This window comes from Megalobrama amblycephala, linkage group LG17 (assembly GCF_018812025.1).
Source record: "Megalobrama amblycephala isolate DHTTF-2021 linkage group LG17, ASM1881202v1, whole genome shotgun sequence".
Taxonomy (NCBI): Eukaryota; Metazoa; Chordata; class Actinopteri; order Cypriniformes; family Xenocyprididae; genus Megalobrama; species Megalobrama amblycephala.
The window spans coordinates 9409382-9425707 of NC_063060.1; the positions used below are offsets into that span (position 1 = coordinate 9409382).

The 16326-nt window shown below is 37.1% G+C and overlaps 1 protein-coding gene across 3 annotated transcripts in view; it reads left to right on the top strand.

Annotated features, from left to right (window-relative positions):
* The window catches only part of gpc5c (glypican 5c), a 180258-nt gene that overhangs the window by 98416 nt on the left and 65516 nt on the right, over positions 1-16326 (top strand). For 2 of the 3 annotated variants that reach the window (XM_048163430.1, XM_048163428.1), the window contains one exon: positions 8528-8648. In XM_048163430.1, coding sequence (XP_048019387.1) covers positions 8528-8648 — 121 coding nt within the window. Of the gene's footprint in view, positions 1-8527; positions 8649-10620; positions 11958-16326 lie in introns of those variants that run through there. The other variant, XM_048163431.1, reaches the window with a different exon arrangement.

Sequence of the window (16326 nt, forward strand, 5' to 3'; positions counted from 1 at the left end):
AAAGGAAAAAAGGAAATGTGAAGACTCCTGGAGCCATAGAACCTAAAAAGTTTCTTCTATGGCATCATAGGAACTTAAAAAACTATTCTTGTGGCATCAGGCTTTGAAAACATTTTTTTTGGACTGTTAATGAATCTACAACATAATTCTCAAAATTTTTACATTTTGTTTTACATGTCTCACTTTTTTTTCTTACAAATACCTTGCAACCAGAAGCATTTACATATGCTTTTCATGCTTTTCAAAACTTTTGGAATCATCTCTGTTTCCTTGGAACTCTGGGAATACATGCATTGATTATAGGATGTTTGCTGTGGTTAACTTGCTTCATGCTGGGAACCAGACAGCATCTTGTCAGAGATGTTTTTAATGTTTATTTTCTGTGGCTTTATTCAAAGTTTGTTTTTATTTGCATCATTGTTTGTGTGTATTCATATAATTATGTATATAAGGCTGTCTGAGCCGTTTATTTTTTAAATTCTATTTGAAATGCATTTTCCATTTATTTAGATTTCATTAATTTTCACTCCATGACTGTTCATTTATTTCTATTTATTTATTTACTTTCAGTTTAGTCTTAGTTTTTTAGTATATTTAGTTGTTTTAGTTCTTTAGGGCTGCCAAAGTTAATGCATTAACTAGTATATTTTAAAGGTGCCATCGAATTGAATATTGAATTTACCTCAGCATAGTTGAATAACAAGAGTTCAGTACATGGAAATGACATACAGTGAGTCTCAAACTCCATTGTTTCCTCCTCCTTATATAAATCTCATTTGTTTAAAAGACCTCTGAAGAACAGGCGAATCTCAACATAACACCAACCGTTACGTAACAGTCGGGGTGTACGCCCCCAATATTTGCATATGCCAGCCCATGATCGAGGCATTACACAAGGGCAGCCAGTATTAACGTCTGGATCTGTGCACAGCTGAATCATCAGACTAGGTAAGCAAGCAAGAACAATAGTGAAAAATGGCAGATGGAGCGATAATAACTGACATGATCCATGATATCATGATATTTTTAGTGATATTTGTAAATTGTCTTTCTAAATGTTTCGTTAGCATGTTGCTAATGTACTGTTAAATGTGGTTAAAGTTACCATCGTTTATTACTGTGTTCACAGAGACAAGAGCTGTCGCTATTTTCATTATTAAACACTTGCAGTCTGTATAATTCATAAACACAACTTCATTCTTTATAAATCTCTCCAACAGTGTAGCATTAGCCGTTAGCAACGGAGCACTATCAAACTCATTCAGAATGTAAACATCCAAATAAATACAATATTTACGCAATTAGACATGTTGCATGATAAACAATTTGTAAAGATACATTTTGAGGGTTATATTAGCTGTGTGAACTTTGTTTATGCAGTGATAGAGTCGAGAGCTCGGGAGGGGGGCGGAGAGCGCGCGATTTAAAGGGGCCGCAGCATGAATCGGCGCATTTCTAATTATGCCTCAAAATAGGCAGTTAAAAAAATTTATAAAAAAAAAAATCTATGGGGTATTTTGAGCTGCAACTTCACAGACACATTCAGGGGACACCTTAGACTTATATTACATCTTGTAAAAAAACGTTCGATGGCACCTTTAAATGTTTAACTGCATTTAATTTCTTAGGGCCATCTAGTGTTATCGCCATCTAGTTGCATGGATAGTTCATGTTCACAGTGCATTAACAACTCTTGATTTTAATAATGTGTTAGTAAATGTTGAAATTAACAAAGATTAATAAATGATGTATAAGTGCATTATTAGTTCATGTTAACTAATGTAGTTAGCTAATGTTAACAAATAAACCTTATTGAAAAGTGTTACCAATACAGTTGGGATAAATGCTTCAAATTTTATGTACCGTAAAACAAAAATACATTTTTGACTATATTTATTTTTAGTTTAGTTAGTTTTGGAGTCACGAAAATGTATTTTCTTTTAGTTGTTTTTTTTAATTATTATTATTATTTGCAATGCTTCATGGTCTGTGTAATTAATTGCCTCGTAAAACACATTAATTACACAGTCTTTAGAGACACACAGAGAGAGAGAGAGAGAGAGAGAGAGAGAGAGAGAGAGAGAGAGTAGATTACAGTAATGCAAAATGATCCTGCAATAAAGGATGTCCAGACTACAGCAAATGTAGTTGTTGGAATCTTTGTGTGTGTGTGTGTGTTCAGTAAGGAGGATTCTAGGATTCTTGCTCTTCTGGGTCACACCCAGGGATTATAGGCTTTTGTAGTACACCATCATTAAGAGAGAGAAAGTGAGCCTTTTTCTTTGAGACATCGTATTAAAGCAGCATAAGATTGCCTGTGTATGTCACTGAATGTCTACTGTATGTATGTCAGACTATGAGTATTTTTTTGTGAGTGTGTTTGGAATATGAGGTAAATGTCTAAATTCTAGCTGCATTGTCTCTGAAATCAGGTGAAATTCATGAGTTTAGATGTCTAAATTCACAATCAAAGCAATTTAATTGTGAATGTTTCTGAGCTGCTACACTTATAGATTTATTTTATAATATTAAGATTATCAGCACATCTGGAATATGTTTCAATATTTTTCACAATATGGTGCCATATCAAAGTACAGGAATAGTTGTAAAACACAATTATTAGATGAGGCAATACATGGGTCTGAGAGGTATAATATTAGATACAACATTATAGTTGACACCCAGCTGAATTGTATCTAATAAATGCATGTAGGAATCAAATCGATTTTGGATTGCAACATGTTTAGAAATGAAACTGAAATAGATTTATTGAAAAACTTGCGGTCTTTAGTGTCCGTGCTGGAGACGCCGGTTTGAGTCCTGCTCAGAGCAGGTCGAATAGGACCGGTTACATTCTGTGTCGTGTCCCGGATGGGAATGAGATTTAGGGGGGTAAGTGTAACGGAAACAAGCTAGTAAGAGCTGCGCATGTAAACCTCACTCCCCTGACCTCAAGAGGCGTGCTAGTGACTGATGGTAGAGACTGTGGTCTTTAGCGTCCTTGTTAACGTGCCGGCGTCCCATACCGGAGACGCCGGTTCAAGTCCCGTTTGGAGCAGGTCGAGTAGGACTGGTAACACAGACATAAAGATTTGACCAAAAACTCCAAAATCTAAACTTCAGAATCTTCCACTGTGCATAATGTGAGCTAAATATTGTTGCAACATTAGTTAACAAGCCATTGGTAAATGCTATGCTTAGCTCTTTAATGGAAGTATTTGCGTCTTTTAAGTTGTAAGGATGATTAATTGTGCCCTTGGGCAAAGGCACTTTAATGTTAGTTTGTGTGGAGTTGGACCATAACATGGGTTAATTTCATGCATTAGGAATAATTTTAATCATATTTATCTCTTTAGCCCAATATTGAAAATAAGAGCACCCACACAAAATTCAGTTAACATTCACAGTCACACACAACCCCATATGCATATTTCTTCAATTTGTGTTTGTGTGTTCTCATCACATCTTAAAATTGGGCAATGAATAATGTATTTTTAGTGTGTGGGTTGAAAATTCACGCTTTCAGAAATAATATTGGCAATTTTTTTGTAACAGCATGATAATGAGAGAGCGAGAAAGAGGTGTACTGTGCTTGTAATTAGATGGCTTCTGTGTGTGCGTGCAGGTGTTTAGGACTTTGCTGTTGGGAAAGCAGTGAACTTTCCATTATGAATTGATAATTCCTCTTTTTCTGTCACTCAAACTTTCCTCTCCACCTTTGGCCAAACACTTCCTTCTACTAATCCTTTCACCCCATGGCTTGTCCATTGCAGTAATTGAGTCCTGAATGGACAGTTCATTAGTGCAGAAGCTACTTCTCCAGAACCCAGAGGTGCCAGGAATAAGTGTATCTGCTCACTCAGCACTTCTGTTTATCCTTCAGTCTGGTCTCCAAACACAACTGCCCAATTGATAACATGCAGCTTCAGCTTCACTTCAGAACTGATCATGCTGACTCAGAATGTGCTTTAACGCAAATCCTCAGGAGCAACATACCTCAACGCAAACCCTCAGGATCAATGTGCCTCAACAGAAACCCTCAAGAACAAAGTTCTTCAACACAGACACTCGGGAATGTCCATCGAAGCAAACCCTCAAGAACAATGCATCTCAACCTCAACACAAACCCTTAAGGCCCTGATATACTCACAACGAAGTTCTTTTTGGCTCTTCGCTTAGGGATAAAACGAAGTTCAAAATACGTGACCACCGATATACTCTTAGCGAACATTCAACGATGCCCACTCTGCTGAGAGCGGAGTTTAGATGAATATGTTATTATGGACCGCACGCTTTCCTCTCAATAACAAAATAAACACAACAAATTTGAGAAAACAAATTTTTTTTATTTTTAAAAATTATTATTTTTAATAATAATAATAATAATAATAAAGCATAAGAAAAACAGATCGTAGCAATGTTGATATGTTTGCACAAGCTCTGCAATTTGGCACTCTAGTAAATTCAAGTCACATTTGTTTATATAGGACTTTATACAATAGATTGCCTAAAATCAAGCAGCTTCACCATATTAAATAGAGTCAGTGTCTCATTTCATCAGAAGTATAACTTCATTTTCTACTATAAAGCAGCTTTCCGGAGTGTTCATATTTTTAGTCACGGACATCTGACCTTAATGGACTGAACAGTAGAAATAAGCAAGAGAAGATTTCCATGTCACACCTACCTAGTACATAATCACCACGGACCAATGGTAGTACAAAGCAGTGGGCCTCTAAAAGTGTGGGTGGGCCAGAATAATTCGCATCATCCCATGTTTTTCAACTGGCTTAATTTGGGAGGGAATGATGATAAATGATGGACTGTCCCTCAGTGGCGTAAATTCACAAAAAGTCAAGGTAGCCTATGGCAAGTTCAAATTACGTTATTTAATATAATATTATGTGACAATATCAATTCAAGTAAATCTAGAACAAGATAAGAACAAGACAAAACTGCAGTTACAACAACAACCAACAGCACCAATCGATTAAAAAAAATATCCTAATAATAATAATCACATATTTGTAAATAACCTGACATGGTAACAGGCAGCTATAAATAAAAATAACAAAAAAAGTCAGCTTACGATTCTAAAAAAAATAAAATAAATAATAATAATTCTGATTTGAAACTTGTGACAAACGCGCACACGTTAACCCGATCACTTTATTTAGCGTTCATGTAAACATACGTTCAGATTCATCGAATGAACTTATATTTATTTATTTAAGAAATTCAATAAAAAGAGAATATTGCTTCAGCCTTATTCAAAGCCCGCAGAAACATGGGTTTGTTTGTTACGCACTTCAATCCATTCCACCCGACGTTCTTGGTTTTCTTCCTCTTTATTAAATATAGGCAATTGGTTGATGAAACATTGATTGAAATTAAGATACAATTTCTACAAAACGAAATTCACTTTAAAGAAAGGCTTACTATAAAACAAAACTTAATGAAGTGGTCAAAATCATGTCTGACCCGCTGCATATCTCCCGACATTGCGCATCCGTCATGCTATTCACTTTTCATAATCAACCAGGTGAAATTAAAAAATAATAATATTAGGCTATAGCCCAATATTTAAATATAAATATGAAACTAAATTGGCTATTTTTATCCCTCTGGCCGACGAACGCGCCGGAGCGTTCTGATGGATTTTTTCCTCATGACAGAAACAACTTAAATTAGGCCTTTCGTCATTTTTGGCGATAGCCTACAGATTAGTGCAAGACTACAAATGGTCTACTTTTATTTGTGTACGCTCACAATAAAAACAAAACCTTGTACTTTTGTAAAATAAAATAAATAAAAAACAGGGTGTGCTTTCAGCTGTTTTTCTGCAAGAATCTTTCTGAAACTTGAACGAATAATTGTACCTAAAAGAAAGAAACATCTCCATTCGATAAGGAATTCGTATGTCTGTGTTTAAATAAGAGGCGATCTTTCCGCTAGAACGTGTTGTTTCTGCAATCATGGCCAGTGCTCGTTGCTGCTGTTCTCTTGGCGCTCGTGCACATGCGCAGTCTTCACACAGACAATCGAGCGTTTCGTTCTGGTAAAAGCATGAAACAAAATTCACACAATGTGTCCTTGCACTTGATGTACAATCACTGATGAACACCTTTGGTTTTAATGAGGGTGGAAAAAAGAAGATATGAGGGCGGATTAGAACCCAGAACCTCAGAAACGCTTGTCAAAAATTCGGGTCAGACTAAACACCTATAGCTTACCCTGTATGTCTGATGTCTGTTCTAAACAAGTCAGAGTCAGCTGGGTTTTGAATTGAAGATGTTGATATCGTCATAAACTCATTTAGCTTATCTGTTAGTTCTCGTTCAAACGATAAAAGTTGTTACGGCGTCCTGTCATCTTTGTCAAGTCGTTTTTCTTTATTAAATGCATCATAGATAGCGGGTTAGCCATTTTTTTTTAACATAAAAAGGGCGCTGCTGGTTGAAATCCGGATATTTGCACGAAGAACATAACAGGCTACTAATGGCGTGTGATGTAATTGAAGAAGAGACAAATTAGCATATTCTAATTAAGAGTTTTAATGCATGAAAAAAAAAATCTAATTTAAAAAAGTTATTGAAGAATTGTTAAACGTTAGAAAATTGTTTTATTAAAAAATATATAAGCTATATATTTCCCTGGATCTGACTGGGTGGGCAAGCTGTCAATCTGGGTGGGCCCAGGCCCACCCAGGCCCACCCGTAGCTCCGCCCCTGGTACAAAGATGCTTACCAGCCATAGCAAACTTTTCTGGAAAGTTTGCTTTGGCAAGCTGTTTCGAACTCCCAAAACGAACTCCAAACAAACTTAATTTTGGCCTGCTTTTGTTCAAAATGATGTCACATCAGTTCGTTCTTCGATTTCGAAGTATATTGGGGCCTATAGGTACAATGTGCCTCAACACAAACACTCAAGAACAACTTACCTACTGTACTATTATAGTATTTGTTAATATTTTTAATTAGTTTTTCTGCTTATCAAAAATAATGTTAAATAGTTTTAATTTGTTTCAGTTAACAATAACAACGCTGACCTCAATGCAAACCTTCAAGAACAACAGACTTCAACACAAACCCTCTTTATAAACAGTCCTCACAGACCACAGACACACTAGACACTAACAGATACCATTCAAAAACAACCAAATACTGACTGTGAACACAGGAAATCTTGCAAAATCTCTTGCAGTAAAATGTGGCAGATGACGGGCAAGAAGAAATGGCAATAATAGTGTTTGGACTGCTTTTTACAGAAAATTTGTGGGGGAAACAAAAGATTTGGATGAAGTCGTGCTATGCTTCCATTTTCCGTCAGCTCGCTTTCTGATTAGGTATCGTTTCATTCCATGTGATAATCTACAGATCTGCATGTTTGTCCTCGGCATTCCCCCAACGCGATTGGATTTCTGATAGTAAATATTCAACATGTTGGATATTTACAATTTGAGATCGGTGCAACCCGACGTTCTTCTGAGCAGATTCAATCACTTTTAACACATCACAAATCAGGATTATCAGAAGGGGAGAATTGGGTCCAAAATCAGCTCGATTATCTGGTAGTGTGTGGGTGGCTTAAAGGTATTGTATGTCATTTTTGACTGTACTAAAGCACAAAAATACCATAGTATGTTTGCAGAGATCTTGGAAACATCCACATACTTGTTTCTCTGAAAAACAATGCTACAGACAGTTATTCTACTTTGAAATGTGCGTTCTATGTCTGATTGTGTTTTTGCTTTGGTCTGTGTAATCCTGCCTGCTGCCAATTTACCCAATAGTATTTCGACACCACGGGTTGCCATTTGGCGTAAAATGCAGCGTATTGTAGCCACGGAAGCCAGAAAACAAACTATATATCAGAGATCGCAGATTCTACCCAACCTATGTCCAGAGGCATATTAAAACGTGGAGAAACCAACTCATCAACTTACAATATAAGGCTTGTCGCCTTCCATTGTCAATTGTGCTTGTCCCTGTTGCGTATCCTCGATCTGGCAACCCGTGTGAGCGTCGAGTCTGAGGAGGATGGGGTGGGAGAAAGAACCTTCTCAAATATTTTGAATTTGGACTGCAGTACCCATTTCAACAATTAGCTGTCAATATTACAAACTGCACCTTTAAGCAGTTCAGACACATTTCGCTATGGCCTCTTACAAGACTCTAATTAGCTTCATTTCTAACTTTTATGGCCTTTCTTCTCTTTTTATTATTCCAAAGCAGTCTCTCATCAATACCCTCACATACTTCCAACCGACACCTCCGACAGCAAACACACCAACAATTAGACTTTATAATGCATCATTTCTGTCAGGGGATCTAGAAGTCCAAGCCATATTGATCTCCTAAGCTGTCAGGACAGAGTGCCGTCCATATTACGGTAAAGCCAAACAGTAGATTGAAGATTTAAGCTTCCAAGGGACCTCAACCAAAGGTCGATTTCTGCTGGGGCTTCATGGTGCAAATAACAGCTGACCATCTCTTAATGTTTTTGTCTTTTTCTCTCTTTCTCTCAGTTATACTGCAAGAGTGGTGGGCAATGGAGTTCATGCTCAAAGACAGAATCCAGAAGTAAGGGTCAGAAGTGCTGATCCTGTGCTTATGGATGTTAAAAACAGACTTGAGCTCTTCAACATGGTAAGGAATATTATGATTTGGTGATGGTACTGCAAATATCATCATTTACTTGCCCTCATGTCATTTTAAACCTGTTTGCATTTCTTTCTTCTGTGAAACACCAAAGAAGATATTTTGAACTATTTAATTTTAAAATATCTTCTTTTGTATTCCACAACAAAAAAAAAAAAAGTCATACAGGTTTGAAATGACATAAGGATGAGTAAATCATAACAGAATATTACTATCTCTTTAAATGGACCTATTATACCTATTATGTTTGGACATACAGTCGTGCTCAAAAGTTTACACACCCCTTGCAGAATCTGCAAAATGTTAATTATTTTAACAAAATAAGAGGAATCATGCAAAATGTGTGTTATTTTTTATTTAGCACTTTCCTGAATAAGATATTTTGCATAAAAGATGTTTACATATAGTCAAAAAATAGCTGAATTCATAAAAATGACCCGTTAAAAATGTACATACCCTTGATTCTTAATACTGTGTGTGGTTACCTGGATGATCCATTATGATTTGTGATGATTGTTCATGAGTCTCTTGTTTGTCCTGAACAGTTAAACTGCCCAACATTTTTCAGAAAAATCTCCAGGTCCTGCAAATTCTTCAGTTTTCCAACATTTTTGCATATTTGAACCCTTTCCAGCAGTGACTGTGTGATTTTGAGATCCATCTTTTAATACTGAGGACAATTGAGGGACTCAAACACAACTATTAAAAAAGGTCCAAACATTCACTGATGCTCCAGAAGGAAACACAATGCATTAAGACCCTGGGTGTGAAAACCTTTTGAATTTGAACATCAAGATAAATTTTACTTAATTTGTCTTCCGGGAAACATATAAGTATCTTCTGTAGCTTCCGATGGGCAGTACTAAATGAAAAAATTAGATATTTAAACAAAATAAGACAAATTTGGACATCGTCATCTTGTTCAAAAGTTTTCACCCCCCGGTTCTTAATGCGTCGTGTTTTCTTCTGGAGCATCAGTGAATGTTTGAACCTTTTTTAATAGTTGTGTTTGAGTCTCTCAGTCATCCTCTGTGTGAAAAGATGGATCTCAAAATCACACAGTCACTGCTGGAAAGGGTTCAAATATGCAAAAGATGCTGGAAAACTGAAGAATTTGCTGGACCTTAAGGATTTTTCTGAAGAATATTGGGCAGTTTAACTGTTTAGGACAAACAAGAGACTCATGAACAACCATCACAAAACATAAAAACAGTTGTGGATCATCAGGTAACCACACACAGTATCACGGTTATATATATTTTTGAACAGGTCATTTTTATAAATTCAGCTATTTTTTGACTATATGTAAACATCTTTTATGCAAAATAAAAAATAAAAAATAACACATTTTGCATGATCCCTCTTATTTTGTTAAAATAATTAACATTTTGCAGATTCTGCAAGGGGTATGTAAACTTTTGAGCACGACTGTAAATGTGCGTTGGCAGTGTGTGTAAACAACCACCCTATAGTGATAAATATCCACCCACTCCTTATTTTTTTTTAATCCACAGTGTCTCCCATCAACCTGTTATCAGCCATGGTGCTAATGTGACATCACATTAGCCACAGGCCCCGCCCACAAATGTTGAAAGACACTGCCGTTTTAACATAGAACTGCCTTTAGCGAGTTCACAGCGAGTTGTACACAGTCCGCCATTGCTGCACTGACAAGAATGTCTCCCAAGCGTTTTAGCTGTTCTGTAGCTGGATGTATTAATCCACATAGCTCTCACAATTTACTTTCAAAATCTGAGCCGCTGAAGATCAGGTGGATTAATTTTGTTTTGTGTGTATATATATATACAACTTTTATAAGACAAGAAATCAAAATTTTTCCAATGATAATCACATCGGACATTGTTGTCGGCCCGCTGTAGGCAGTCTGAAGAAATGTGCTGATGTCTTCAGAAACTTCTTCCTGTTGTTGTGTTGTGATTTTCTGTTCTCATTCTGATAGACCTGATGGAGCACTCATGCATTAACGGTGTGGCAGAGAAAACAAGGGCAGATGGTTCTTTTTCAGATGTGAATTAAACAGCTCATCAAAGTGATCCTGATGTTCTTCAAAATTAACAAACAGATGAAACTTTCACTTAATTAACGGCACACAGTACAGCTTTGACTGTGGAGGAAGGGAGTTTTACATGTCACATGTGGAAGTAAGGCTGATTCTGATGGGAAGTAAAGGATTAAAGAGAAGAAATGAGAACTGGCAGGGGCTGTAGATTGAATCTGTACAGACTGACCTAGCAGAGTAGTCATCTGACTGCCTTGTGAACCGGTGGCATCAGTAAACAAGTGTGAGAACATCATGGACTAATACACACATATATACACAACGGCTTTAAAACGCATGCATATTTGTATTCAGTTTTATATTATAATGAAAATAATCCAGTTCATCAAAGCTATTAAAGCTGTAAATTGATTTATAATTTTGTAATGCAGTGTTGCTAAGATAGAAGCAGCTCCAGTTATGTTTATTAGTACATTATTAACATTCTTTATGTTAAGGTGAAGCATTAATTTGACAAAATACTATAAAGTTTAATTAATAATAATAATTATAATAATAAAATTCTCTTGAATAAGAAACATACATATAATAAATATTACATGTAGAATGGAAAATGGTATTATTTTGTTAAAATGCAGCTGCAAGTAATGATAAGGTAAAGTCCATTTTACTGTTGGGTTTGACTGCTTTGTTCCATTTCAACTGATATTTGTAATATGTGATAGCCATCAGATCACTTATTTCCGACTTGCCTTTAATCTAACAGAGAAATGAAATAATTTATGGAAAATTACTGATAAGGGAAGAACATAACGATTATTGTGTGTCTCTCTCTCATATTCACCCCTGTTTCACCCTGATAAAGTTATGAATTTCTTTTTCCCAGATGGTGAGAGAATTTCTCAACAGAAATATTCGATTTCCTATTCTGATTATGAATACTAAAAACCACCAGAGGAATCTGCTGTGTTCCAGTCTCAGCGCAGAGAGAGAGAATGGATATATTGATCATGTGTACTTTGGAGGTTTGAATGGAGAAGTATGTGGTTAAAGAAACTGAGAGAGTGACAGAGAGAACTAGAGAGTTGAAAAGAGCAGAGGTTCAGAAAACAGGGCATTCTGGATGGCAAAGTGCTGTTTTTGTCATGCTAATAGCAGGACGGACACTGAAAGACTTTCAGAATAAAAGATGATTTTCCCAGAATCCCCTGAGGTGCTATGTGGCAACAGTCTGTCCAGCCTCTGCCACTGTCCCTCTGAAACATGGCCTTTCTTTCTTTCTTTCTTTCTTTCTATCTTTCTTTCTTTCTTTCTTTTGCTGTTTCTTTCACTTTTTTCTTTAGCTCTTTCTTCCGCTCTTTCTTTTGCTCATTCTTTCTTTCACTCATTTTCTTTTGCTCTTTCATTAATTCTTTTGATCTTTCATTCTTTCATTCTATATCTATACATTTGTTTATTTTCACTTTTTCTATTCACTGTAGTTATTTTGCTCCTTTTCGCATTCTTTCTTTTGCTCTTTCATTCAAACTTTCTTTCTTTTGGATTTTATTTTGCTATATACCTATCAGGCATAACATTATGACCACCTTCCTAATATTGTGTTGGTCCCCTTTTTGCTGCCAAAACAGCCCAGACCCGTCGAGGAATGGACTCCACTAGACCCCTGAAGGTGTGCTGTGGTATCTGGCACCAAGATGTTAACAGCAGATCCTTTAAGTCCTGTAAGTTGCGAGGTGTGGTGTATTCTGACAACTTTCTATCAGAACCAGCATTAACTTCTTGAGCAATTTGAGCTACAGTAGCTCGTCTGTTGGATCGGACCACATGTGCCAGCCTTTGCTCCCCATGTGCATTAGTGAGCGTTGGCCACCCATGACCCTGTTGCCGGTTCACCACTGTTCCGTCCTTGGACCACTTTTGATATATACTGACCACTGCAGGCCGGGAACACCCCAGAAAAGCTGCAGTTTTGGAGATGCTCTGACCCAGTCGTCTAGCCATCACAATTTGTTCCTTGTCAAACTCGCTCAAGTCATTATGCTTGCCCATTTTTCCTGCTTCTAACACATCAACTTTGAGGACGAAATGTTCACTTGCTGCCTAATACACTATATTGCCTGCCTTTACGTGCACATTAACTTTAATGACATCCCATTCTTAATCTGTAGGGTTTAATATGGAGTTGGCCCAACCTTTGCAGCTATAACAGCTTCAACTCTTCTGGGAAGGCTTTCCACAAGGTTTAGGAGAGTGTTTATGGGAATTTTTGACCATTCTTCTAGAAACGCATTTGTGAGGTCAGGCAGTGATGTTGGCGAGAAGGCATGGCTCGGAGTCTCTGCTCCAATTCATCCCAAAGGTGTTCTATCAAGTTGAGGTGCAGGCCAGTCAAGTTCCTCCACACCAAACTCACTCATCCATGTCTTTATGGACCTTGCTTTGTGCACTGGTGCGCAGTCGTGTTGGAACATGAAGGTGCAATCCCCAAACTGTTCCCATAAAGTTGGGAGCATGAAATTGTCAAAATGTCTTGGTATGCATTAAGAGTTCCTTTCACTGGAACTAAGGGGTCAAGCCCAACCCCTGAAAAACAACCCCACACCATAATCCCCCTCCACCAAAATTTACACTTGGCACAATGCAGTCAGGCAAGTACCGTTCTCCTGGCAACCACCGAACCCCGAGTCATCCATCGGATTGCCAGACAGAGAAGCATTATTCGTCACTCCAGAGAACACGTCTCCACTGCTCTAGAGTCCAGTGGCAGTGTGCTTTACACCACTGCATCCGACACTTTGCATTGCACTTGCTGATGTAAGGCTTGGATGCAGCTGCTCAGAAACCCATAGAAACCCATTCCATGAAGCTCTCTACGCACTCTTCTTGAGCTAATCTGAAGGCCACATGAAGTTTGGAGGTCTGTAGCTATTGACTCTGCAGAAATTTGGTGACTCAAATTTGGTGATCTGTGTGCCTCAGCACGCGCTGACCCCGCTCTGTGATTTTACGTGGCCTACCACTTCGTGTCTGAGTTGCTGTTGTTCCCAATTGCTTCAACTTTGTTATGATGCCACTAACAGTTGACTCTAGAATATTTAGTAGTGAGGAAATTTCACGAATGGACTTCTTGCACAGGTGGCAACCTATCACGGTACCATGCTTGAATTCACTGAGCTCCAGAAAGCGACCCATTCTTTCACAAATGTTTGTAGAAGCAGTCTGCATGCCTAGGTGCTTGATTTTATACACCTGTGGCCATGGAAGTGATTGCAACACCTGAATTCAATGATTTGGAGGGGTGTCCCAATACTTTTGGCAATATAGTGTATATTCCACCCATTACCATGTGCCGTGATGAAGAGATAATCAGTATTAACTTCACCTATCAGTGGTCACAATTAGTGTTGGGTAAGTTACTCAAAAAAAGTAATCTACTACAAATTACAAATTACTACATTAAAATTGTAATTTGATTACATTACTGATTACTGCATGTAAAAAGTAATCAGATTACTAATTACTTTACATTTAAGTTACTTTGAAACCTACAAAAATACACCACAAACTGAAACTCTTAATTTAATTCTGTAATTTAATATTGAATGAAAAATATTACAGAAGTATGAAAACAGCAACTCGACTTAAAAATATTCATTAATCATCTATAGGTAGTTTATTCATTCAAATGCAATCATAACAGTCGCCTGAGGGCTCTCAACGACCACGCCATCTGTGAGCGTGAGATTCTAACAAACTAAAAATAACTTATAAATATATGAAATATAAACTAATAAATATATGAAATATTGTACACTTGTTAATGTTTATTTTTGTTTGCAGTTTTTTTTTTATAGTATTTAATGATTATGAACACATATTAAGCATGACAAACCATACAATCGATTAAACTACAAAGCTGGCAGGTATGGTATGTATATTACAAAATAAAATCATTAAGATTGTTATTAATATTATTTTATAAAATAACATTTAGGATAAAAGTTTTATCACATGTTGAGCCATTTCTGTGATCGCTCCAGCTCTCCGACGCACAGTTATAGGCTATGTCAGCGTCGGAATTTACTCACTTCATTTCGTTCACTCTTTGCAGATATAGTGCACTCAAATGACATATAGGGATTAGTGAATCGGAGAACGAGTGAGCGGTTTCGGACACAGCTTAAACATTCCTTGCTGTGTGTAGCATGTATGTGTGTGGTAGCTTAACTGTGTTTATGTTTGTATGTAACTGCATTAAAGACAGGAAAAAATTGCTGAAAACATTTATAATAACATTTGAAAACAGTATTGTTCAGAAATTACCTTCCCTCCCGATCCTGAACAAATCACCTAAACATCCAATCTACAGTCAGGTCCATAAATATTGGGACATCGACACAATTCTAATCTTTTTGGCTCTATACACCACCACAATGGATGAAATGAAACGAACAAGATGTGCTTTAACTGCAGACTTTCAGCTTTAATTTTAGGGTATTTACATCCAAATCAGGTGAACGGTGTAGGAATTACAACAGTTTGTATATGTGCCTCCCACTTTTTAAGGGACCAAAAGTAATGGGACAGATTAACAATCATAAATCAAACTTTCACTTTTTAATACTTGGTTGCAAATCCTTTGCAGTCAATTACAGCCTGAAGTCTGGAAGGCATAGACATCACCAGACGCTGGGTTTCATCCCTGGTGATGCTCTGCCAGGCCTCTACTGCAACTGTCTTCAGTTCCTGCTTGTTCTTGGGGCATTTTCCCTTCAGTTTTGTCTTCAGCAAGTGAAATGCATGCTCAATCGGATTCAGGTCAGGTCATTGACTTGGCCATTGCATAACATTCCACGTCTTTCCCTTAAAAAACTCTTTGGTTGCTTTCGCAGTATGCTTCGGGTCATTGTCCATCTGCACTGTGAAGCGCCGTCCAATGAGTTCTGAAGCATTTGGCTGAATATGAGCAGATAATATTGCCCGAAACACTTCAGAATTCATCCTGCTGCTTTTGTCAGCAGTCACATCATCAATAAATACAAGAGAACCAGTTCCATTGGCAGCCATACATGCCCATGCCATGACACTACCACCACCATGCTTCACTGATGAGGTGGTATGCTGTGGATCATGAGCAGTTCCTTTCCTTCTCCATACTCTTCTCTTCCCATCACTCTGGTACAAGTTGATCTTGGTCTCATCTGTACATAGGATGTTGTTCCAGAACTGTGAAGGCTTTTTTAGATGTTGTTTGGCAAACTCTAATCTGGCCTTCCTGTTTTTAAGGCTCACCAATGGTTTACATCTTGTGGTGAACCCTCTGTATTCACTCTGGTGAAGTCTTCTCTTGATTGTTGACTTTGACACACATACACCTACAGTACAGTCCAAAAGTTTGGAACCACTAAGATTTTTAATGTTTTTAAAAGAAGTTTCGTCTGCTCACCGAGGCTACATTTATTTAATTAAAAATACAGTAAAAAACAGTAATATTGTGAAATATTATTACAATTTAAAATAACTGTGTACTATTTAAATATATTTGACAAATTAATTTATTCCTGTGATGCAAAGCTGAATTTTCAGCATCGTTACTCCAGTCTTCAGTGTCACATGATCCTTCAGAAATCATTCTAATATGCTGAT